General features: G+C 36.9%; 1 protein-coding gene across 1 annotated transcript; it reads left to right on the top strand.

Moving 5' to 3' along the window:
- Window positions 1–522: 522 nt before the first annotated feature.
- On the top strand, window positions 523–25,329 carry LOC145783347 (uncharacterized). The gene is made up of 5 exons (XM_082595196.1): window positions 523–662; window positions 3,299–3,355; window positions 22,257–22,330; window positions 22,692–22,846; window positions 23,262–25,329. Exons 1-5 carry the CDS (start codon window positions 563–565, stop codon window positions 24,469–24,471), a joined length of 1,596 nt encoding a protein of 531 aa, XP_082451322.1. The 5' UTR covers window positions 523–562; the 3' UTR covers window positions 24,472–25,329.
- The last annotated feature ends 206 nt before the right edge of the window (window positions 25,330–25,535 follow it).

The raw sequence follows: 25,535 nt of genomic DNA, 5'->3' as shown, positions 1-25,535 counted from the left end.
AAAGTCTACTTGTCTGGGATGAGACTAAAATCTGTTAGCTCTCCGCTAATCTCTTTGTGTAATGGCGGGGATATAACATCGCCAACATGCAATGATATAAGTGTAAACCCTCTGCCCAAAGTCCCAAATGAAGCAAAAATTATCCCATTTTAGTGTGCAATATACGGTGAAGTTTGAAAGTGAAATATAAGCATATTTGACAAAAGAATTTGGTATTAACCTTTTTTATGATCTAAAGCAGTGCTACACCTTCTACAGTGTTGAAACTAGCAACAAAACATTAAGCTTGTTACAAAGCATGCTACAAATGTTTTAGTTTTGTTTACTGTGCTGTCTATTTCACGTCAATGCTAATGCTTATAGTCATCAGCCTACTTACGCTTTCTTTTTATTGAGCACAAAATGGTATTTGTTTTCATTTTTTGTTGTTGTTGATTAGTGAAAAATCTTGCCTACAGTCTTACATCGCTTTCAAACTTGCATTCTTCAGATTTTTAGTTTTGTACTCTTTTTTTTTTTGCAATAAAGCAGTAAGATTAGCAAACAAAAAGTTGGCTGAATAATGTTTGTGGATGCGTCAAACAGCCGTTCCAATCTGACAAGCAATAACGTTCCTGAATATAAAATAGTAATCGTTGGACCCAGAAAAGTAGGAAAATCAGGTAAAGAAGGTCGTGGAGTAGACTACATTTTGAACATTTCTTGTTGCATCATGACATGATTTTTAACATTTATTGTGCATGCTACTTTATTTTCTTAGAGAAGCTTTTCTTCTAATAAGACTACAGACTGCCTTAGTTGCGAAACAAGAATCTACGTTACAATTTCAAAATGTTGTACCACATGTTTGCTATTTTAAGAGATATGGACTTTTATCAGATCCTTTGATGGTTAAAATCGCACCACCTGATGCACTTAACACCCTTAAATTTGTTTAAGTAACCTTATCATGATGCGTTTGCAATTGCTGTGTGGACAAAAATTATCACCTGATTGTGGTATGAGGTCATATCAGTTTCTAAAACCCGAAATCCTTCACTGTGATGTCACAACTATTATATCTCCTGTCTTTTGCTTGATTAACAGTTAGAGTTACCAATTTTTGTGGTCGTGACAATAAACAGGTGTGGCCAAACACCTGGTCAATACTGCTGCTGCCACTGCATTTGGAAGCTCAAAATAGACTCATAGGTGGAAAAGGCTATTCTGATCAACGTCTAATTATATCGTTTTTTTTTGTTTTTTTTATTTTATGTCTCTGTGGAATGTCAATGGGTGGACAACTTCGTGCTGTAAAATAATTAATGCAGGCCTCACGCACAGAGTAGTAATTTGCTTAATTTACTCACAATTAGCCGAGAAACTTTAGGTGACCATTTCAATTTCTATTTGCATATTTTCAGTGCTATAAATAAAGTGTTTTTCCAGCAAACACGTTTGAACGTTTTATGCAAAAAATATTATCAAGAAACGTTAAATTCTTTTCACAAAATCTCCTCAAGTTTGAGTTGAAAGTTCGGGCGTCAACTCTCGACGCATTAAAAACACTCAACTAGCCACATTCATCCTTTTTGCCCTTTCACCGTATGCAAACGCAAAATCAACGTATAAACATCTGTTTTTGCTGGCTGGATAGCTAGAGTTTATCTATCTTTACCGCAAAGACTTGCAAAAATGTCTAATGTTTTTAAATGAAGACGTATTGGTACCAATAGTAATTAATCACGATGTTTATGTTAAACGTAATATTCATACTAATATTTTTCAAATACCGCTCATTATCTATCTTGTGTTGCATCAAGATATCACTTTAGTGGGTTAGGGGTTTATCAGCCACGGTAAAACTCTACCTTAGCTTACTTTAGCCCACATTTAGCCTACAACGCACAAGTAGGTTCACATGTTCTTTACACAGATATCACGCAGAACTTTGAGAAAATAAAATTATTGGTAAAGCTAGTGAGTGAAGAATAAAGTAAGCGTTTTGTTTAGTTGGTATTTTCATGGTACAATATATTTTTTTAGTGAACTAAACATTTTAAATTTTTTTTACCTCAACGATAAGTTTCGTCAAGCCCAGTTTGTAAAATGTCATCGATCTTGACTTCATCTCCTTCGTTGCCTCTTGATTGTCAAGTGCAAAGGCGTGGCTACTTTTTTAGCTTCGAGGATTTTGAGTTTATTTTTATTTTTTGAATCGTTAAAAGATACTCATGTCCCATCACAAACTTATTCTTAATGTCAACTACAAACTTGTTATCTGAATTTTAGTTTAGATCTTTTTAATCGCCCGTTTATGCATTCGCATATATGTGTAGCTTGAAAACTAATAAACACGATAGTATGATTTCAGGAAGTTTTGACCAGATGATTGAATTGAATGTGACAATTTCGATATATTTTCAAGTAATAATAATAATAATGCTTTTATTTTCGCCCATTGCGGTAACATACAGTACACTGCGATCACAGATGCGATACAACAGACGACAGGAAGCAGCGAAGTGACATAGGGCTATTGTCTTCGAGTCAGCTGCTCCCCTTCCTTTGGCTTGCCATTAAGTGTCTTCGCCAAGTTCCAGGAATGACGATGCGTTTTCCTCGTTATTCTGCTTCTTGTAAATTTGTTGGAAAAGCCAAATCAGAAATCATATTTTTTTGTTTGAACAGTCAAAGACGGTCGCCATTACGAATGTTTAATCAAAAAGGAATGAAACTTGTGCCGATTTTGATTTATTTGGCAGTAAATTTAGCTTTCTCTGTTTAAACAATGCACAACATAAATACAGCTGTATTATGTCGTATTGTGTGTGCGTTACTTGCCAAAATGCTTTGTTCAACCTCCTTCCTCACAGTGATAAACCATTCCATAAATTGTGATTTCTGTTATTGATTTTAGTTGTATTCGTTCCAAACGAAAAAAATTCAACTTCAAAGCTATTGACCACATAAAAAATTCACCATGAAAAAGAACGCCGTGTTATTTACATGCGACAAAATAATTAGACTTAATTTGTTTGTTCATCATTTATGATAGTGTTTCCATATTGGCTACTTAATTTATTTTTTACTTCTTAAAAGAATTCTGGGCCTAGGTGATTTCAGGGACCCGACCCGTAACCTTTTCGGGGACCCGGAAGTCATCGTATATTCTTTGGATATAGAGCGTTTTTCTTAGAAATGTCTTGATTTGAAATCAGAGAATGGCATTGGTACCGGGCCCTAATTATTCTCTCAGCGGCCCAGCCTACTTTTCTTAACACCACTTTACATTGATATTGTTTTACCTGTTTTTCAGCTTCCGTTGTGCGATTTCTCACCAAACGCTTCATAAGCGAATATGTCGAAAATACTGGTGAGTTGCGTAACCTACGATGCAATAGCCGTCAAACAATGTGATTACAACTGGGTTCCAACAGTATGAAATGCGGGCATAAGTACATCGCTATATTTTTGATTTGCCGTAATTTAAATAAGCTATTTCGTTATCTGCTGAATTAGGTAATTTGTGCATGCCATCCCATTTACTTTCTTCAGATTGTAATGATAATGTCTTGATTATGTTTTAAACTTAGCTAGATGATATATTTAATGGTTGACAACCGTTTAGAAATGAGAAATCTGAATACACACTGAAAAATCTTTCGTTCCTTTACTTACTCTGTGTATTTGATTTTGAGGTTATGAGTGATCTAATTGTGAAATTTCACCCAGCAGATTGTCGTTGTGACACTGTTTCTTTTTGTACTTCGGAATTCACTGAAAAAAACTTTAAAACTAGTTAGGCTACAAGCATTTGTCTATTCTCATATCAACGAGCTAATGGGTTTTGTATTCTTGCCTGACATCTAAACAAACAATAATTATACAACCACCGCATTTAAGATGACACATAAAGGACAACTGAATCAAATATAACATAGTTAGAATGTCACAAGCAATGTCATCAGATAAAATTCCTTTGATGCTATCTGATATCATTGTTAGCTGCTGGTACATAAACAAGTTAGTTTTTACTTTTTTGACGACTGCCGATGTTGTATAATTGCCGGTTGCCACAAATTTGCTACATCAGCGCTTAGCCTTTATGCGTATGAAGTTCATGAACAAACCACCAACCTGATACACAAAAGTGTAACTTTAGATTTTTGCTGGTGGTGGCAAGTGGTAAAAGCTGGCAGCATAGTTTGTTTTAGCCTAATAGCCATACTCTTTTTTATAAAAACTCCATACTTTGATGCAAAATGTAAGTACATAAGGCAGTTCCAAGGCTTTGCTTGCTAAAGGGAGGGGCCAGGATACCCCCTCACTTCTGTACTAGGGGTGCCACTGCTAGTTTTACCGAAAATGGAACCACTGATTAGCCTACTGATTGCACACGCGCCACAGAAGCATATTCAAATTGCAGTTCTTAAAGTGCAATAACAAATCATTTTTCTCATCATGTTTATTCTCCATCTTTCTAGCTGGTTAGTTTAGTAAATTTTACTAAGAATCTATTTGCTTTGCCTTTAATAGTCCCTAACAACTAGTGTTTGTTTGTGTGTTGATCAAACAAAGTTAGGAAAGTTATAAGTCACTTGTAAGTCGAGACATAATAGTGTATTTGTGTTTAATTTAAATCTCTTTGAAGCAATTCAGGACTCACATTTGAACAAGGATAATGGAAGTTGCTTTGATAAACTGTAGGCCTATATACAAAATTCAGTTATAAATTATTAACGAGCATGACATATGATTACAATAAATTCAATGTCACCAACCGCTTTCTATGTTTTAATATAAAACCAATGAAAAAGCATATTTTTATTTTATGAACACGTGTGGACAAAGCACCTTCCAAACAGAGCTGAATGAAAAAGTCTTTGACGTAAGCAGTTGTAGACATAAGATTGGCATTAAACCCAACAGCGATTGTCAAACAACAATTGCGGTTTGCTAATATCTTTTCTAGAGCGAATGGCATAACGCTGATCTTAGCTAAGTTTGGAGGATACTTTTGATGGCTGTTCATCTATTTCGATCATATTGTTTGCACAGCCTCGCTAAGCTCTTGACAGCAAAGCAAGTTTTCACTGGTTTGAACACACTCTTTAACTTTTGTGCTATGACGTCAGGTTGCTGCTACTGTTGTTCCGAGTGCGTCCTTGTTCAATTTTTGACGTATGCAATCCTATAAAGATCATCCGAATAACAACAGCCCATTGACTGAAACATTCAGCTATACCAACAGACAAGTACATCAAGTAGTTAGAAAGAAAAGTAATTGGATGGTGGCTGTCGATTGTTACTTGAAATAGATTTGTCTTTTTTACTAAAACTAGTTGCGCTCAACGCCTAACATTTTCTTCATGACGTTTTTAATCAAACTATAAAACAAAACTAACAAACACACACAAACCCTTACTTGAAAACTTTTAGAATTCTAAAGGTTGCACTGCCATACTAGAGCATAATCATTTTTTTTTCTTTTTTTTTTTCAAAAACTTTCGATTTCCTTTATTATATATCATTGTGTTGGACAGACGAATGCAGCGAGAATTGACAGTGACAGACACGTGTTTTGGCCATACGTCACATCAGCCTATCTACGCAGCCTCCACTCATGCAATCATTTGCAGCGATGTGCACTACGACGTCACGTATCCTTCTTTTTGGCTGCTGTCAAATAAACCAGGTTTCTAGACCTGCAAAATCACATCCTGGTGAAAAAATGTATTTTTTACGACACTTCAACGTCTCTGGATGCAAACGCTTCCATTTTTGCTTTGGTGCGTTTGATGGCGAGTTCATTTCTTTAGGTATTTTTCTAAAAGTTTATACATAAAAAGTAACTTGCTTTTTCGCGAGTATGCTGCTTTCACTGTTGCACTGGTACTAAAAATCTCTTGACGTTGTTGCACACCACGTATGGCAGTGGAAGGCAAACTACTGCCCACGGGCCAGACTCGCTCGTTTCATTAATTAATCCAGCTCACCAAAAGCAAATACAGTGTTTGTCGTTAGTTGGGCCCATATGTCAAAACCGTGCAGCAAAATTGACCCGCAGTTATGTTTGCCCACCCCTGGTGTACAACACCATCTGGAAACGTAGCCTACGTAAAAACTGTTCCGGTGTTTCGAACAAGTGTGTATTTGTGGTCTATTACACAAAGCATCATTGTTAGAATGACAAGTTTGCAGTAAACAGTAATTGTTTGCTTTAGTTTTGCAGCTTTGTGTATCTTAGGCGTTCACTGAATTGAAAATATTCAAATAGCTTCGCCTATGTGAAACTACTTGACGTTGATTGATTTAACCCAAAGATAATCGAATCCCGGCCAGCTTATCAATATTATTTAGTTTTGAAAAAGGGACACTTTTATGCAATTTGTTTTTGAATCCGGCCATGGCGTTTCCATTACTGGCGTTTCGCGTCGGCATAGCTTTCATATAAGTTATGAGGAGGTAATTTTTTGAACCATTTATATATGGCAGATTAATGTCTATAAATGTCAACGCAAAGGACATGTTGTGGTTTGCAGTGAAGTATCTCCTTCCGACGCCATGGCAGCCTTTGATAACAAGTATAAATGTTGAACATTGCTCTGCTTTTATTGCTATAAATTAATGACTGGCGCCAATAATGGACAAATTTAGTTCTTCTGTTGTGACAAATGTCTATAGTGCTTGTCAGAAACGCAGAAATTGTCAAGTGGTCCTATTTGTAGAATCAATATCTTGAAAAAAACTCAAAATGGTCTTAATGTAAGAATTTAAAACTTCTATGCTTATTCCCTATTCAAGTTTAATTTGATGAATTTAGTTACATACAAAGCGTGCATTTTGATGAAAAAATTATTGCTTTTAAAAATGCCTAAAAAATAACCAAAATAAGATTATATTTGTCAAAGTTTTCTAGGGGACAAGCCCCCACAACCCCTTTCCATTTCATTAATTTGGAAATTAAGTTTTGTATTGCATTATTCATTTATGTTATAAATTTTACTTTGTTAAAAGTCTGGTCCTTTCCCGACTTTTTCTAGATTCCCTTTGTCGGCATTGTCGGCATAGCCCAGTGGTTCTCAAAGTATGGGTTGCGACCCAAACATGGGTCGCGCAGGGTCAAAATGGGTCCCGCTATGGTGATTTAATTCTGCCGGAACAAACTTTTTTTATGCCATTTTTCAAGTATTTTCAATTCCATTATGACTGAATTATAACATCATAAGCAAAGCATTTTATGTGGCTTCATCTCAGTAATTTGGAGTATTGTATCACTATTTTAAGTGGGTTTCTGAGAGTGTGAAAGTTCGAGTTTTAAAAGCTTTAATATTTCAAAGTTCAATCTATAGGTTCGTTTCTTTCGATGCGAGCTATTGGTTTGTTCGTTTCAACTAGGTCATTACATTGCAGGTATAGTATTGTTGAAAGTTAACGTTTAAGGATGAGTAAGTATGCGTAGGCTACAAAGAAAAAAAGTTAAATTTGGGATTCACTTCTATCAATGATCATAGTGCTGCCAAGCCACAATGTGTCCTGTGTTCTGCATTATTGTCGAACAAACCTCTGAAAAAAAGCAAAACTGAAGAGACATCTGGAAACATAGCACCCGCAACATGTGAAAAAAAAATCGAATTTATTTTCAGCACCGAGAAGCAGAACTGGAATGAAGCCGATTTTGCTCACCAACGAATCCAGCCCTTTTAGTCATCAAACAAGCCACGCTTGTTTGGTAACTTTTCAACTAAAAGTACGCAGTACTTTTAGTTGAAAAGAACTCACAATACTGTGTACTATAACTGGTTATCTGTGTCTTGTTCTATTTCATGCATACTGGAAAAAAATAAATTTTTGATGCTTGAGGCTTCGGTCGTGAGATGTTCATAAAACTCAGATTTGGGTCGCGGTCAAAAAAGTTTGAGAACCACTGATATTAGCCTATTAACTATTCTTGCTATAAAATCTTAAAAAGTTTTTTACTCTTTGCTAAATCGATAAATGTAATTTTTCCCCACATTGAAAGAGTTTACCCCTTTAACCCTTTGTCCTGTGGGGGGGGGGTCGGGTGGGACTTGGCGCTTTTCAAAGCAATATCACTAAAGAACTACGCAATCCACACCTTTGAAATTTTTTGACTTTTCCTAAAAATTATTCAAGTATTTATTCCGCTTTAAATGGCATTGCTTTTGTCTATAGTTTTAGAGATATAACATGATTTTCATAACATACTCGGATATTTTAGCCTGCTACTAGCTAGTCCTTTTGTTTTCTAATTATACGGATTAATAGGATTACTGAGCTCCGTCGTGCGTGGAACTGCGACGCAGATATCTCGTGAGTTGGCTTTGTTGTAAAGCATTCGACCATAATGATTCTGCCTTTTGTTTGCAAACTCGAGTTTTGAGTTGCTTTGATTAATCTTTTAATTACATCTGGGTTTCTTTGAAATTATATCAGAGAGTAAGTATACGATAAGCCATGCTGAAAAAGATGTAATTTTACATAGTTTTCTATGGCCAATACATTTTGTTTCTAACTTATAACAAGAAGCCGTACGAAAATTTCTTGACAAAACTCAGTCTATCTCACAAAACAAACAAACTGATGTGGGAAGTTTTTTGTTGATTTCTTGTCGGAAAGCAACAAGGAGTGAGTTTTTGACCCGCCAATAAACTTCTGCATGTACCGGTACACTTATATTCACATAAATATTTATGGATGTTGTTAAAACGTTTTTATAAAAACGAGAGATTGAAGGATACTGAAAAGAACTTGACATCGTCTATCTAAACTGCTCTGCTTTTGTGGAAAAACACGCGCAGCGAAATTGTTGTGCTTTGACAAACATTGCACATACTGTATTGTCAGCAATGAATCTTTACCTAAATGGTAATTTTGCAGTTGCTTGAGAGATTACAAAATTATTTTTTCTCTACGAGGATTGAAAAGTTTTGATATATCTCAGCAGAAACACTATTAGGACCAACTCAATAATTTCAAACTTTGTTTTCAAATGTTGATCTTCAAAAGCTTATTTTCACAAAAGCTTACCTCAAAAAGGTATAGCCATATATCATTTTCTCAATAAATTTGGATGTTTATGTCATTTGGAGCAAAGTTGTTTGCTTGGTTGAAAGAATCTGAAATCAATGCCTTGATTTTGTAACGTATCGCAACGTAACCTATCAGTCAGCCGCTTTTGAGCCTTTTTGTTTTCGAATACATTTCCGTGACAAAAGATTGACTTTTGTAATAACGCCATCAACCGCGAAGTTGCATTCTCTGACTGCATCTAAAACGCGATACCATACTCAGCAATTTTTCTAAAAAATTGTTGCACGAAATACATATCTGACAAAATAAGGGAAATATGTTGAATTGAATTATTTTTTATGCGGATTGTTTTTCTTGTCTCCTAAAAGTAACTAAAAAAAAAATAAAAACGATTTTTATCGTTTGGCATAAAAATATGATATTGAGGTTCACCTTGGTTTGCATGATGAAAAATGAAAATCATAACAAACAATTGCTTGAAGTGATTTTCACAGCTATTTGATCCTTCGCGATGATATCAATTGTAGTTTCTATTACATGAAACCTGTTCAAACTATTTTTTTTAAAACTGTGGTTGATTCAAGAATATATTACTTTGTAAATATAACTTACTTCATTTTTGTGTTTTTACTTCGACTTTTTCACAAGCAAGACTTTACACAAAACAACTTTAGTGTGAGCCTACCCAATAATGTCGATAAGTTATTTGCAACGTGAGTCGATTGACCAGAGTAGCCTCAGTGGACCAGAAAGCTGTGGCCAAAACTTGATTACTTTTATCAAAATGTTTGCGCATTGGGAACAGCAATCACTTTGTTTCAAATCAGCAGATCACTTTTTGTCATTGGTTCAACGTCTGAACTAATATACAACAAAATTGGTTTTCTGGGTCTTTGGTTCGGAAAAACATCATTATGATGTATTGTTACGTGGTCTATCAGCCAGCAGTAGTTTATGCGCCTTTTGTTTTTGGTTATGTATCAATTACAAAAGATGGCTTTTGCAGTAATGCCGTCAACCGCAAACTGCATCTAAAATGTTATTTCAAAATTTGAAAAGAAAGAAATCTTCTAATGCGTAAGAAATAGCTTGACACAAAATGCATGTCCAACAAGTTAGAAAAACATGTAGAAATCCTTATCTTGCAAATCTGGTTGACAACATAAAAAAGCCGTTTCAATCGCTTAGACACAAACGTGCATTTTCAAAATATCAAAAGCCTTCAATTTTGCCGAAGAAAAAAGTCAAAATTTTAGTGATTTTTTTGTATGATAATAACAATCAGCCTAAAAAAGATTTTTTTTTCCAAGATTTGATATCTTGCTAAATGTATTTATTTTTCCTATCGTTATGCCACGACTTTGACTTTGTCACGCAGAACGGGAGTTCCCTTTGGCAATGTACAAACGACCTCTTCTATAGCCTACCAATACGATTTGACTAAACGATTATTGTCACTTCACTTTATCAAAATTGTTTGCAAAATTATTTCATTCAAAGTGATCATTGTTGGTAGGTATGGAATCAGTTTTGAAAGCAAATCACTAGCTAGAAAGCAAATCAGATACTTTTTACATCGATTCAACGTCTCTAGACGTTGAAACAATGTTAAAAACAAATAAATAGCTCCCTGGGATGTGCTGTAAACTGCAAAGTGTTTCTTGATCATGTATAACCAAATTGGACAGTATGAGTGTGAAAAGAAAACTGAACTGTTACAAATCAGTTGTTACACAATTGTTACAAATAAAATGTTTACTAAAGCTCATTGCTTGATTTAGTTTTAATATCAAGCGATGACAGTACATTTGAAAATGTGTAGACTATATATAACATATGGCTCAAAAATGACTTGAAACAGTTTATTTTGCCGTGATTTTGTCTCATTCTCTGCAAATGTTGAGACAAAGCGAAAGATTTTTGCAATGCCTCGGGCAAAACAACAAGCAAACGCAAGTCAGACGCCAATTACGATTTCATTGAAGCGTGGACGACGTCCACGCGTAAGAGATTAAAATCCAACACAATGGAATTATCCCGTCACACTCAATTATAAAGTAATTAAGAAACGATTTCTCAAGTCAAATAAAAAAATATGACCAACCATCAAATTATTTGATTTTTCAAGTTACGCTGTTGAACAAATTGCAAAAGATTTTCGATGCTATGTTGTCAGATAAATTATCTGCATCATGTGAAAATTTGATTGATCTATTTTGCGTAGTTTTTGAGTTACACGAGCTGAAAGTGATAGTGTCGAACCGACCCCCCCCTCCGCAAGTCAATTGGCCAAAATACGTCACAGGAAATAGGGTTAAACGCTTTCTGGTCCTATTTTCAAGAGTATTCACTAAACATTGGGGCCCACTATTAGATTTCGGGGAGGGAGGCAGAGATGGTGCTCACACGGACACGGCCCTGCCTAGAAGAACGTGTTTTTGCAATGAGTAAGGCTCTGCTGTTTCTACTTTCATTGCTTAAAGTGCCCAGTGATTCAAGAGAAGGATTTTACAATACCACAGCTATACTGTAACTCAGAGTACGTAGAAAACTTACACAAATTATAGTTTTCAAAAATGTTTAAACGCTCTAACTTTTTTTATCCGCCTTTAATTTGTGTAATTTTGCAGCATGACAGCTGTTCGAAATGACATTATTACCAACAGTTTGCAGATTTGGCAATTGTCGTACAATCAGTGCTGTAGATGGTTTAGGGTTTGGCCGAGCGATGCGATAACCTGCCATTAGTCAAATGTTTTGACAGAAGTGGTACTTTTTTTTAAAAAGTAAAATTAAGTAGTTTTCATGGTAAACATGTTGAGAAGTTTTTTTTTTATAGAAATTGGTAGACTATTTATATTTTACAAGCTACAACCTTGTTAGGACTAGAAACACATTTTTAGCATTTATCGGCGCATTAGCAGTGCTCAAGCTTGCCAAACGTGTTATATATGCTTGTCTATTGCTTCCCATATCAAACAGAGTGTCTTCATGATGGCACTTGAGCATGGCTGTATGATCTCCTCTATCTACTTTTGTCCACAAAAAGAATTAAACAATTCTCCTTCGCTGGAGGCTGTTTATTTTTGAATTCGCTCTTTGATTTTGAACATTTCATGTAAGTTTGAATAGTGGACTTAGCAAAGTTTATATGCCACTTACCAACTCAAAGACGTGTCATTAAAATTTGTCGAATTGTGTTACTCATTTCAAACCTTGCTAATTGCTTGAAACAATGGTTTATGAGTAAATGACCCCGAGGTTTTAAGTGAGTTTGGACTTATAAATAGTTTATGGTTGTCAGTCGAAACAATTTACATATCACAAGACCTAAATTTTCCAAAACTGTAAAATGTTCTTCGTGAGGGAAAAATATTTATTAAACTTGTTTTCACGAAACTTCGGGTCGTGGTCGTCTGCTGTAAGGTCTACAGTTACACTGTGTAGCAAGCTATAAATTACACTCTTGATTTGCATTATGGCTTGTTTGTGAGCAAACGCTTCCAGTAAACATGTTTTTAATACAGTAAAATGTTTTTCAAATAAAAATCGTATTTAGCAAGTGGCTTACTGGCAACTTTCATTTTCGAGATTGTAGTCTTATCTTATGCCTTAGCAGACAATCTTCTCCTACAAGTTAATTTTGCTCCGCATAGCAATCTTGGTCACCAATTTGTTTTTAAATTGCGCAATTTTGCGTCCACTGGGTGAAGTAAATATCAGCCTATTCACTGCGCAAAACAGCAGCAACTTTCCGCTGAAAAGCCAATAACGATCTACTTTTCCACGCAAGCATATTCAGTAGTGTCAGCTTTGCTTTTGTCAATTACTTTAGTTACTAATACCTACTAAACCTTCAAGCTCAAGGTTACTTTTAAGATTGCAATTATAGGTGGGTATACTGTAACGTTAGTCCTTTTAAAACAACCTTTTCTTCAGCTTGAACATTCAAAAAGTTAGGTGGCCTATTTTTACAAAACATGTTTACTGTTTACAGTCATTCACCACTTTAATCCAAGAAAATGGTTAACAGCATCAATCGTAATCTTCAACGTTTCAACTTTGCAAATCGGTTAAGCTGCAGTTTGCAGACATTGTTCGTTTGGTGGAATCACGAATCACTTTCAATGCTCTTTCAGTTTTTGACAAAGCTCTTTCTACAAAGGAGAAAAGTCCTTAAGGCTAACATTAACGTCACCTATATGGCTGTTAACATGTTACAAACAAACAAGACACGTTTTAAATTTTTTGTTAAACAATTCATAAGTAAGATGTGTTTCTTCGAATTTAAAAATGAATCATTACCAGTCGAAACTAACAAAAAGACACATTTTCAAAAATGATTGAAAATAGTGTCGCTGCTATAATGACGTCAGGATGTTGCCAGGTGCGACACTTCGACAACATTTTCCCAAGTGATTTATCGTTCTGGATTACTAAACGTTGTACAGTCAGGGCCGGATTTTAGGGGACAGAGGGTGCAGTTGCCCCGGGTTCCCCTTTTGAAGACCTCCCCCCCCCGATGTGAAAAAATGTGATTTTGTGTTATTATTATTTTATCTCAGCCTTTGAAGTTTCTGTAAAATGCCTAATTTTTCTTTCAGAGTTAATTTTTAGTCACAAGGTGGCGACTGAGCTTGGCGTTAAGGCATTAGCAACGGTGTGGGTGACTTTCATGTTACTTTGCAAAGGTTTTCGCGCTCTCGGCGAGAAAAAAAAATTTCACGCCTCCCCCCCGATCTAAAAGTGCCCCGGGGCCCCCATTAGTTAAACTAGCCCCTGTGTACAGTATGAGTTGCTTCAAAAGCAAGCTTTAATTTTCATTGAAACTGCATCTCAGTTGCGTTTGGGTTGCTAATTAAGTATTAAGCATTGTAATACTTGTGCAACAAAAACATTTTGCTGTTACCAGCAGAACGTAGTAATAAATTTATATTATGATCATGGAAGTTGTCAAGCAACTAATTTCTAAGTAGTTTTATTGTAATTAAAGAAATAGGGGCCGATGTCTCCCAACCTCTGTTCTGGTTCGTCGATGTTATTGGGGATGAAAATTTATACCGGTACCGTACAAGGATTCTTTATTTAGGATGCAACCAAACATATAAACATAATAAGTCAACAAAATCGGTCAGGTTCGGTTTCCAAACCTGACTGATTTTGTTCACTTTTTATAGTAACTTTGAAATGTTTGATGAAAATTAGAAGTTTTAGAAATCATTTTCACCGGTTTTTAATGCAGCAATACTTTGCGAAAAGGGTAATGCAATGCATAAAAGGTGGAAATAAGTCTTGCATCATATCATATTTCTTGAACGCAGAGTTCATAATGTAAATTAATGTTTACTTGAACTGAAGTAAAAACCGGTTCGTTCTACAAACAACTAATGCTCAGAAATTTTAATTCGTAGCATTTTCCTTTGAACTGTTCTATGGTATTCAATAATTTTCAAATTGTGGCCGATGTTAAATATTTTTTCAGTCAAACTTCTGATGTCAAGTAGTCACGCGCCGTGTGCAATTACCATCTCAAGTTGCTATAAACTTTGTGTAAACACAATATATCGCTCACCGAAGAATTGACTCATCCACATTTCTGCTTAGGATAATACATTTTGTAACATTCTCTAGCAAAAATAATTTCTTTGAAACAAGTTTATTTAAATTTTTTTGCTCTCAAAAGATTTAGACATACCTTGAACTTAGGTATTAGGTTTCAGCAAAGTCCATTAAGGCAATTGCCACACTGTAAACTTACTGTGGTTGCTTTCTGAAAAAAAGATCAAAGCCGATCTGCAAACAGTGTTTGTTATATTTCTGTGGCTAATGACAACGTCAAATATGTGATATCTCTACGTCATGGGATCCATTTAGTCCGGTTGCCAAATCCAATTTTTTGGCTGAACCTGGAAATTTTATGCAAAGTTTTTTTTTTTTATTGATTTTGGTAGCCTAGGGTCTACTCTTTCAGAATCTGCCGGGTGCACTCCGCGCATCCTTGAGCATTTTGAGAAATTCAAGATGGCGTCCAAAATGGCCGCCGTTTCAGATAACTCCCTATAACTCAGTTAGTATTTGACCTGGGATGATAAGTTTGGTGTCTAACCATATGTTTTGAGGGGCAAGGAATACATTGAAACTATTTATTTGACTGGTTGGGGATTGCATCATGTAGAAATGCAATAATGCCGCCAATAGGGTTGCCATATTACAAAATTCCAACAAAAACAAACAAATTCACTTGTATTTGGTCCAGAATAATAATTTTGCTGTCTATCCATATGTTTCGTTGACAAGGAATCCATTTAAGGCATTAAAACAGTTGCATATGAATTACATCACAGGAAAATCCAAAATGGCTGCTGATATATTTGCCGAATACTTAGGCTTAGTGTAAATTTCTTAATCTCGAACTCCCACTATGCTACGTAATCACTTTGCTTTCTGACTGATCAGCGCGAGCTTACGTCTCAGCGGGCTTGTAAAAAAGATCGATAAAGCGTTCTCTCTAAAGAGTTTCATAGACTGCATCGGGACTCTGATGGAAAACAGTGGACTGGAGGAAGTTCTGAGTGATGTGTTTGGAGGAGTCGCAAAAATGTTGACTGGAAAGAAATTTCCGCAGAACGTTCGAGCATTGAGAATGCTGGCTGAGGAAGTTCTTCGAGGAGTACTTGATTGCAATACACTTGAGTCGAAGGAGGATTTCGTGGAAGTCTTGGAGAACATAACCAAAAGGAGTAAGACTGCCAAACTGTGGGTGGACATGTTGATCAAACCAGTGTTCCTTATCATGAGGTTTGTCCGAGCTGAGCGGGAGGCTGATTGGCTGTTGCATCTTGATGCTGCAAACAAATGCTTCCCTATTTCTTTGCCGCTGACCATGTGCATTATGCAAGGTATAGGATGTGCTACCTAAAGGCAATGGAAGCCCTCCCAGAAAAGGCATTAGCCCGGTTCATGAAAGAGGAACATGTGATGAGCCACCAGCGCGGACTATGGAATGGCCTGTGGAGTGATATGTTTAAAGAAACTACTTTCATGAGATATGGCCATGCCCCAAATGGCATCATAGGAATAACTTTGAAGCCGGATACGCTCAAGATCTGGGCATTGTGTCCTCATACATGTAGTACTCGTCGTCGTGAGAGCCTCTGGGGCCGAGGGTCTATCATTTTACCACCCCAGATTCACGATGTTCCAGGACTACACTGGAAGGCTACTAGAGAGCAGCCAGTCTTTGGTTTCATCATCCATGACACGCAGACCTTCCACTCCGTTAGGTGACTTGAAGATGGAACAGTCATTGATGATGTGGTCTGCGGTCTGTTCCTCGGCACCACATTCACAGGAGGAGGAAGAGGCCATTCCCCCATTAGTGCATGGTTGAGCGGAAAAGCCCGACGCCCGTACGGAGGTGGTTGAGGCGCACCCATGCCTGTGTGGGTAATGTCAGGCCGATGGGGCGTGTGTCGGCGTCGGGAATGAACGAATAGAGTCTGGTGGCACTTGACTTCCATTCAGAACTCCATTTATGGTCTGCCCAAGTAGCCGCAGAGATACATATAGTACTGTGGAAACTGCTCCTTAGGCGAATTGCTTGGAGATTCTGGAGACCAGGAAAGTGGACATAAGGAAGAAAAGAAGGCACTGATAGAGAATGACAACAAGGACCGAGAAGCCATAAGGACGAAGCTTCAAATATGTATGGATCCACTTGATCCCGCGAAACATCCAGAGGATCTAGTGAACATTGCAATTGGTCAACATGGAACCCCTGCAGTGAATGTGCAGGAAGCTGTGCAGAAAGGATTCAAATAGATGTTAGAATTTGGAGAGAATTTACCTGATGGCTGACATGAAACAATTCACAAGACCGTGACTACCATGGTGGCTACAAAAAAACATGTGAATCTGGGAGGTAGTAAAGTGAACAACATGAATATCATCCACTTCAGGGTCATAGGCTAACAGGCAAGTGGGCTTGATGTTGACATAAAAGATGTCCTATCCTACGAAGTGGCTCCAGTACCAAAGTCTATGTTTGATCCCACAGGAGTAATGAGAGCTGCAACACTAAAGTCATCCTTAAAGCGACAGCTTTAGGTTAAGGTATCTGCTCGAACAACAGCAAGTGACACTTCAGTAGTTGTGATTGATGGTTCAGCCCTACTCTGGGTGATTGCTTGGCCTGCAGAGGGCACCACTACAGACTACGCAAACAACTTGAAACACGCCATTGCTAAAGACTAAAATTTGGGGACGTTTACCTAGTGTTCGATCGGTACTACAATTGCAGTACTAAGAGTGTCGCTCGAGCCACTGGAGTTAGCCGAGTCCACCAGATGCAGTTGAACACCAAGTTACCACCTCAAAAAACTGTATTGACAGAATGACGGTGACCGAAAACAAGAAGCAGTTGATAAACCTGATTGTCAAACTTCTGATTAAAGACGAGTCATTTCATGAATACACCCAAAGTCACAAGTTGATAGTGATTGGTGAGGACGTTGCCCCATTTGAGATCAGCCGTGGTGGTGTAGTGATCAGGAAAGAGGACCTTTCAACTAGTCATGAGGAAGCGGACAATATCATTGTCCAACAGGTGATGCTGTCTGCTCGAAATAATGAAGAGAGTGATATAACTGTGATATCCGATGACACTGACGTTTTTATTCTCTTGCTTCATTATTATCATGCTGGAAGCATGAAAAATCGTATCACCATGGAATCACCAATTAAGGAATGAACAGTCATTGGCATTGGAAAAACTGTAGAGAAGCATGTGTCTTTTGAGAATGAACTCCTGCCAGCCCATGCTCTTACTGGTTGTGATACCGTAGCATGCTGCTATGAGGTTAGCAAAGGTACTGCATTGAAGGTTCTGAAAGATGGTCACTCACTGTCACTTTTAGGGGTCATTGATTCTCCCATAGAATCAGTGATTGTGCAGGCAACCACATTCATGTCAGCCTGTTACGGTCAATATACTACGAGTAAATCAATGTCTGAAGCACGCTGGAGGGTATGGGCATCCCAAACGGGTCGGGCCTCCGCGGTACCACCAAAACTTTGTTCCCTTCGTCCTACAAGTGAGGCCTTTAAGAGAATGTAAGAAGGGCCCATCACCAAACCATTGTGTAGCGTTCACTGGAAGACAGCAATCGGCCTCAACTTGATGCAGAAATGTACGGATGGGTGAAAAACTCGAAAGTTAAAACGCTACAACCGGTCCTCCTTCCCGCAAATGTTGAACTCGCCCCAGAAACTGTCATGCGCATAATCAGATGTGGATGCAAGAGTGACAACCTCTGCAGAACGCTTTCTTGCAGCTGCACAAGGGATGGTTTAAAATGAACAAAATTCTGTGTGTGATATGCTGCAGGTTGCAGCCAGACTCTTACTTACCATTTTAATTCAATTGGACAACGTCACAGATTTATGGACTAGGTGCTTAATGACGAGATGATAACCACAACTGACTGTCCTGTGACCGCGAGAGAGGCTTGTACATTACTAATGGTACATTAGTACATTACTAGGCTGCGAGAGAGTACATTACTAGGCTTGTAACATTTGTGATAACTAATGGTGACGTTTGTGAGTGATGTTATATGTTAGATGGTAGGCTATTTCACAAGCAAAGTCGCAGAAATAATGATTTTCTGTAAGTATTCAACAAATATATCAGCAGCCATTTTGGATTTTCCTGTGATGTAATTCATATGCAACTGTTTTAATGCCTTAAATGGATTCCTTGTCAACGAAACATATGGATAGACAGCAAAATTATTATTCTGAACCAAATACAAGTGAATTTGTTTGTTTTTGTTGGAATTTTGTAATATGGCAACCCTATTGGCGGCATTATTGCATTTCTACATGATGCAATCCCCAACCAGTCAAATAAATAGTTTCAATGTATTCCTTGCCCCTCAAAACATATGGTTAGACACCAAACTTATCATCCCAGGTCAAATACTAACTGAGTTATAGGGAGTTATCTGAAACGGCGGCCATTTTGGACGCCATCTTGAATTTCTCAAAATGCTCAAGGATGCGCGGAGTGCACCCGGCAGATTCTGAAAGAGTAGACCCTAGGCTACCAAAATCAATAAAAAAAAAAACTTTGCATAAAATTTCCAGGTTCAGTCATACTTCTGCCGGACTAATTCGTGGCTAGGGCATATTTCACACCTCGTTTATAACTTATTTTAAGTCGTTAATTTTAACATTGCCCTCCAAAAAGTTACAATCGGTTTAAACTTTAAAGTTTTAAAATGTAGCAACTTGAATCAAAATTGCTTTTTTGCGTAAAACTTAAATAATTCTAAATATTACAACTCGTATCAAACTCATAACTAGGGCAACCAATTTTTTGACCTAAAAACTTGAAATTTTGACTTTATAATTTACAAATTTTGACCTAATTTTGACCAATACCTTTCTGCGTTTGCAACCCAAATGCGAAATGCAAAGCATACTAGAAATCGAACCGTTAGGTAAGGACATCTTCTTTTTCTAATGAAATAAAATAAAAATGTGGAAGACTCAACGACACCACAGGTAACGAACAGGTAATGAAAGTCACTCGAAAAACTGCAAAAGATCAATATGGAGTGTCTTTAAATATCCCGAAATTACTGAGAGGGTTCTGCAGTATTATACTTCAACATCAAGTAATGTTTCACATTATCGCCTTTGAAGTTCCTGGCTCTCGCCAAAATTTGTCCCAAAATGGAGAAGCTTCTCTTTACTGATATAGAAGTTGCTTGGGAGTTCCTCAGCAGGCTATATAAATGTGGTGAAATATCATCTCGTCCCATTTTCACAACGCACTAGATGTCATTTCTTGAGATTCTTGCTTGAATATATTTTCCAATTTGGCAGCCATCAGCACCAAAGTCAAGGGACGTCATTTTCTGATAAGCTTCTTGAATAGTGTAACGGCTGTTTTCCATATCAAATAGTGCACTGTACTGCTCCTCTATTTCTACAAGGTGAGTAGCTAAATTGGGAGCTTTTACAGTATCTTTAGCACACCGCAGCAAGACACCGCCATCATGGAAGCCTTCCACATATTTTTTACTTAGGATAGATTTCTTGAATAATAGAAAGCAGCTTTCAACCAAGTGCCCTATCTAGTTACAATTGGCTGTGGAGGTTGGCCAATGGAAGTATAACTAGCTTTTTTTGACCTGTTTTTAATGGTCACTGCTTTTACCCTGGCAACCAACTCATCAACAGCACGGTAGTTGGCTAATATTCAATCGTCAGTAGTGGGCGAAGCAAGATTATTACCTCAGAAATTGCAACAAACGGATTATTACGTCAGAATAGCAACAGAAATTGCAACAAAAATCCGTATCTGTGTAGCTTTATTAAAATATCAACAGAGAAAATAAAAACTACGTAAAAAGAAAATTTTGACCTAACCATAAAATTTGACTTTTTTTTTACTTAATAACTTTGAAACCTCTCTTCGTGTCAGCCTGAAATTTAGTTTGTGGACGTTTTATAAACTTTGAACAAGGCAGAAAAATTTTGACTTTATTGACTTTTGGTTGCCCTACTCATAACACTCCTAAATGCGTAAGTATGGAAGGAGCATTACATGAAAGATTCTTTTCATATAAACCCGTTCACTCCCTCGTTGAATAATCTAAAATTACAAGATACAAAATTTCCTCACATTTTAGTGTGTCTTTTTTACTATGTAGCATACTTTGGCTATTTCTTAAAGATGTCTGAGGGTCTGAGCCTGAACTAATTAAGGAAAGGTGTAGCGGGCTACTTGTAAAAAGTTATTGAAATTGCAATCGATTTGTGGTAAGTGTGATCTATTTTTTTGTTAGGAAAAGTAGATGTGATTAACGCCGTTTATTTCACTTAATTTGCACGAAAAACGGAATGGAAAAGCGAATCGTGTTACTCGCGGCACAACTCACCTTTCGTAGCAAGATACTATTCACCTTTCAGTTGTAAAGTTTCATATTAAAGTTGGACTTTTGACATTTGACATGATGCACGATCGAAACCAAACAAGCATCCCAGAACGCAAATCAGTTGTTTTTTAAATTGATTCAACGTCTGCAGTCAACTGATTTGCTGTCTGGGATGCGCTTCTACAACGCATGAAGACTGATAGTTTGATAGTCAGAAAACAGTAGTCTGGTAATAATTAGCGACTTTTCGGTGACTTTTTACTGGTGGTTGACCGAAACGACATCAAAACGATCATGCTTAGTGTTAAGCCTCCTATCAACAATAGTTTATTTTCAGGTTTCACAAAGTTAGGCCACTTCATTTGTTATGTGAAGGTGTAACTTTGTTGGGTTTACGTGATATAAGGTTGTTAATATACGCATCGTCAGTTCGTCACGTTTTGTGAGATATGATGTTTTTATTTGACAAACTGCTTGAACAGATTTTGTAAAACAAAAGCACACAAGCAATATCTTATGCTTGCCAATCTTTGTTGAATTGTATGCGATAGTATTTGCTGCTTCAAGCTGTCAGAAATTCAATTTTGTTTGGCATGCACTGAGCAACGGTAAAAAAATACTGTATTGCTCAAGGAGCAAAAGAGCAAAATAGTAGTTTGATGACACTTTTTTTAGAAATTTCGTTTTCGTTTCGCAGACGTCAAAAACAATATGCGATGACTTACTCTCAGTATATTGTATATTACAAATGTGATGTTTGATCTTACAAAAATCGCAGATAGAAATAAGAGTTTTTTTAGTATCTTCATCTCATAAGTCTTTAACGTAGGTTACAATCCTGTGAAATTGTAGATAGGGCCTACTGCAATTTTTCCTGACGCGTTAAAATACCTCACGCTGCACTATCGCCAGCGCGCTTCAAAAATCAAATTACTTGATGACGTTGAATCTCTTACGGGATCTGTCTGTGTACGTACAGAAAAACACAAACTTGAGACAAGAAAATTGGATTAAAGCTTTAAAATGTTACAAACTATTGCAAAATACTCAAAACAAAAATATCACTTTCAGCGTAGTGCGTAGTTGCACGTCACGTGTGCTTTCATTCGCTTCGTGACATCAAAGTTGCACAACATGTTGCCCTTCGCTCTATAACCTTATATTGTAAACAGACCACAAAGTTATTTTACACTTTGCGCTGTTTGGCTATAGGGAGCGACTATTTTGATCACTTTGTTTCAATACCTTTCAGTTAAAGTTTGTTTTTGTTTTCAGACATGCCTTGCAAAAGGGTCACAGAGGTCGATGGAGAACCACTTCGAGTTAATATACAAGACACATCTGACAAGGTTGATTGATTATTCCAGTTACTTTGCGTTTTGAATACTGTATATCCATGCAAGTAAATTACTTGTCATGCTTTTGTAAGCCCATTCTAAAATCCACACAACCAGAAGTGGCATAGGAAAGATCTCATTCATCTTTTAACGCTTAACAAAGCATTTAGTTGATTTGAGAATAGAAATAACAAAAAGCTTTCAAAGTTTAAAAGTTTGATCATTTTTAGGTCTCAGTGTTGGAAATTTAGCATGATTGTACAGCGAGTTCACCAAGAAAGGTTTAGGCCTATACAAAAATCCATGGCTATATTGAGATAGAAAAATCTTCAGCATCTTTCATCAAGTTCAATTTATGCCACTCTCTTTGCAGGGTATGAGAATATCTTCAGTGGAGCATCACTTCCGTTGGGCTGATGCAATTATGTTGATGTATTCCATCACAGATGTAGATGGCTTTCGGCAGCTTAAAGAAACTGCCACAAGAATCATAGAAAAAACATCGGATTTAGAAGACAAAGAACAGAGGTTAGCCAAACTCTTAACTGGACACTGTGTTATTGTTTTGTTAAGACTTGAAGGTCTCGTGTAAAAGTGCAAATATTGTTAAAAGTTTACTTTTTGTGCAAAAGCACTTGTAAATCTTTCCAATGATCCATTAAAAGCTTCAAACTTTGACAAATTCCACAAGTTCAGTGATCTTTGTCACGGTTGATTGAATCGTTAAGATGAAAACATCATGGATCGTTTTGTTTTTAAAGGCTAACGTTGAACGCTCAATCACACGACACAGGACAATTGCAAACACAGGACAATGTAAATAATAAAACAGCCAAGTTTTTATATCCGCAACCAAAACTAAACTCTTAAAAAGTCTACCACCCCACAAACAGCATTTTATACTCATCGATCATATTTTAGTAACAACTTCTTCTTTTTACAGTCGTGTTCCTCCTTTGGTCATTGTCGGCAATAAAGGAGATTTGGATTATGTGAGAAAGGTGTCAAGAGAACAAGGCTTTGAGTTGGCTGAAAAACTTCGCTGTGACTTCTTTGAGGCATCTGCAAGAGAAGGATGGTCCAAGCTGGTGACCCGAGTCGATTTTTCTTGCGATGCTTCATCGCCCACTAGTGATAATGACACATTTGGTTTTTTCACCGCATCAGGAGCAAATTGCGGAATAGTTGGTGGTCAGTCTGCTAAAATTTCATCGTCTCGTTGCAACGGCTTAGAGGATTTGAAAAACTCCGAAGCAAGTGTTTTTAACCGCAAGGGGAATCCAAACACAGGCAAGCCAGCCAGGCGACACACAAGGTCTAATTCCACCATTAGCGGTGGCTTTGATTACAGCGGAAAGATTCCAGATGTCAATGTGACCAAAACTTACCAGAGACTTCATTCCCTTCCTTCGTGTCCGGAGTTGAACGAAAACAACGAATCAAAATCAAATGGTTTATTGTTTCCTCCTAAGAATAGAAAGTTTTCGAGTCATGGTGGTCTAATTGGAAGACTGTCTCCTCGATTAGGAAGGCGGTTTAGCCGAAGTGCAAAATCAGACGAGAACCAGTCAAAACGAGCTTTCAAAGAAGATAATAACAATAAAATCAAAAGTCTGTCTGCGAACAGCCCTGCTTTCGGAAATGCAACAACCTTTTTTCCTAGTACAAGACCAGATGAAATTCTTTTGGGTGGAAAACTTCATCATAATCAATTGTCCAGTAGCAGTAACAGCAGTTGCTGTACCAGCAACACAAGCAGTGCGTGTGCCAGCACAAACGGAAGTACAGAAAGCCTGGTTTTATGTGGTCAAGATCACGACAATAGACAAGAAGATTCAAATCCTTGCATACCTTGCAAAGACGATTCGGTTGTATCTCCACTCAGTCCTCCTATAATCATAGAACCTTGTTGCACGGAGCCAAAACTTCAAGAGCAAGAATTTGAAAGCTCCGAGCCGTTTTTACATCTTTGTCGAGGAAGGTCCAATCGTGAAAGAGTCCGATCTCGCTCGCCAAGTTACAAAATAATGAGTGGACTTAAGAAGATCCGCTCCCTTGCCAGCGATCACGGTTCTCACTCACATCATCATCATCATCATCACAGGCCACAAGTTCATAACGCAATGCTGACAATCCCTGTTATAAAAATGTAGTAGCCGTTTTCGTGCTTACTTTATTTCTTTTTTATTCAGTATTTGCTTCACGCTCACAAAGTTATGCCCAACAGCTATTGTAGTATTCCGACAATGCATTCCAGAGACAGGGATTGTGAATAAAAATTTTAAAGTAAATAAAAACTGTTGAAAAGAAAAATATATTTTTTATTATGAAGTTAAAGTCTAGTAAATAGTTCATATGCAGCCTGGTTTCATTTTTATTTAGCGATGTTATGACAAAACATGTAGGCTGTCATACACCGGTAGATAAGCATTTAAAATATTTAAAAACTTTAGGTGTCGATGATTTGTTTACAGTAAAAAATGTACGAAAACGCTTTCTTTTATAAGCTTCAATAGCAAGCGATATTTTTTCTTGTTCTATGATTTTTCGGTTATAGGCAAATTGTTCGTAAGCAATTGTTCGTAAAGCAATTGTTCGTAAGCAATTGTTCGTAAAACAATTGTTCGTAAACTGTTTTTCGTAAAATGAAATCCGTAAAACAATTCTTCCTAAAGCATTTCTTTGTATACATCAAATTTTAACTGCATGCACGAAAAAATGCTTTAGGAAGAATTGTTTTACGAAGAATCAATTTTACGAACAATTGTTTTACGAACAATTGCTTACGAACAATTGCTTTACGAACAATTGCTTACGAACAATTTGTCGGACACCGATTTTTCACGAAATTACTTTGAGCAAGCCTGGCAAAAAATATCTCGTGTGTTTTATTTTCTAAATTGGTACTTAACTTTTCTGTGAGCTATCATGATTTCAAGTATTTTTGATGTCTTTAATTTGTTCAAATATGATTCTACTGTGTACGCGTCAGTAAATACTTTCCTAGTTCATGAGCCGCATGACTTTTGTTTACAATTTTAGCAGCACAGAAAATAAAATTTTAAAGAAAGTATTCAAGACAAAATAGAGAACATGTATTATAAAACTTCGTTAAATAACCTGATATTTCTGGCAAAGAGACACATACCCTATATATTATAGGCTTCACTGATAATGATTATGTGCTTGATCTGACGCAGATGTTGGTGGAGATCAT

This window comes from Aplidium turbinatum, chromosome 14 (genome assembly GCF_918807975.1).
Source record: "Aplidium turbinatum chromosome 14, kaAplTurb1.1, whole genome shotgun sequence".
NCBI classification, from domain to species: Eukaryota; Metazoa; Chordata; class Ascidiacea; order Aplousobranchia; family Polyclinidae; genus Aplidium; species Aplidium turbinatum.
This window is presented reverse-complemented; position numbering and strand designations above follow the sequence as displayed.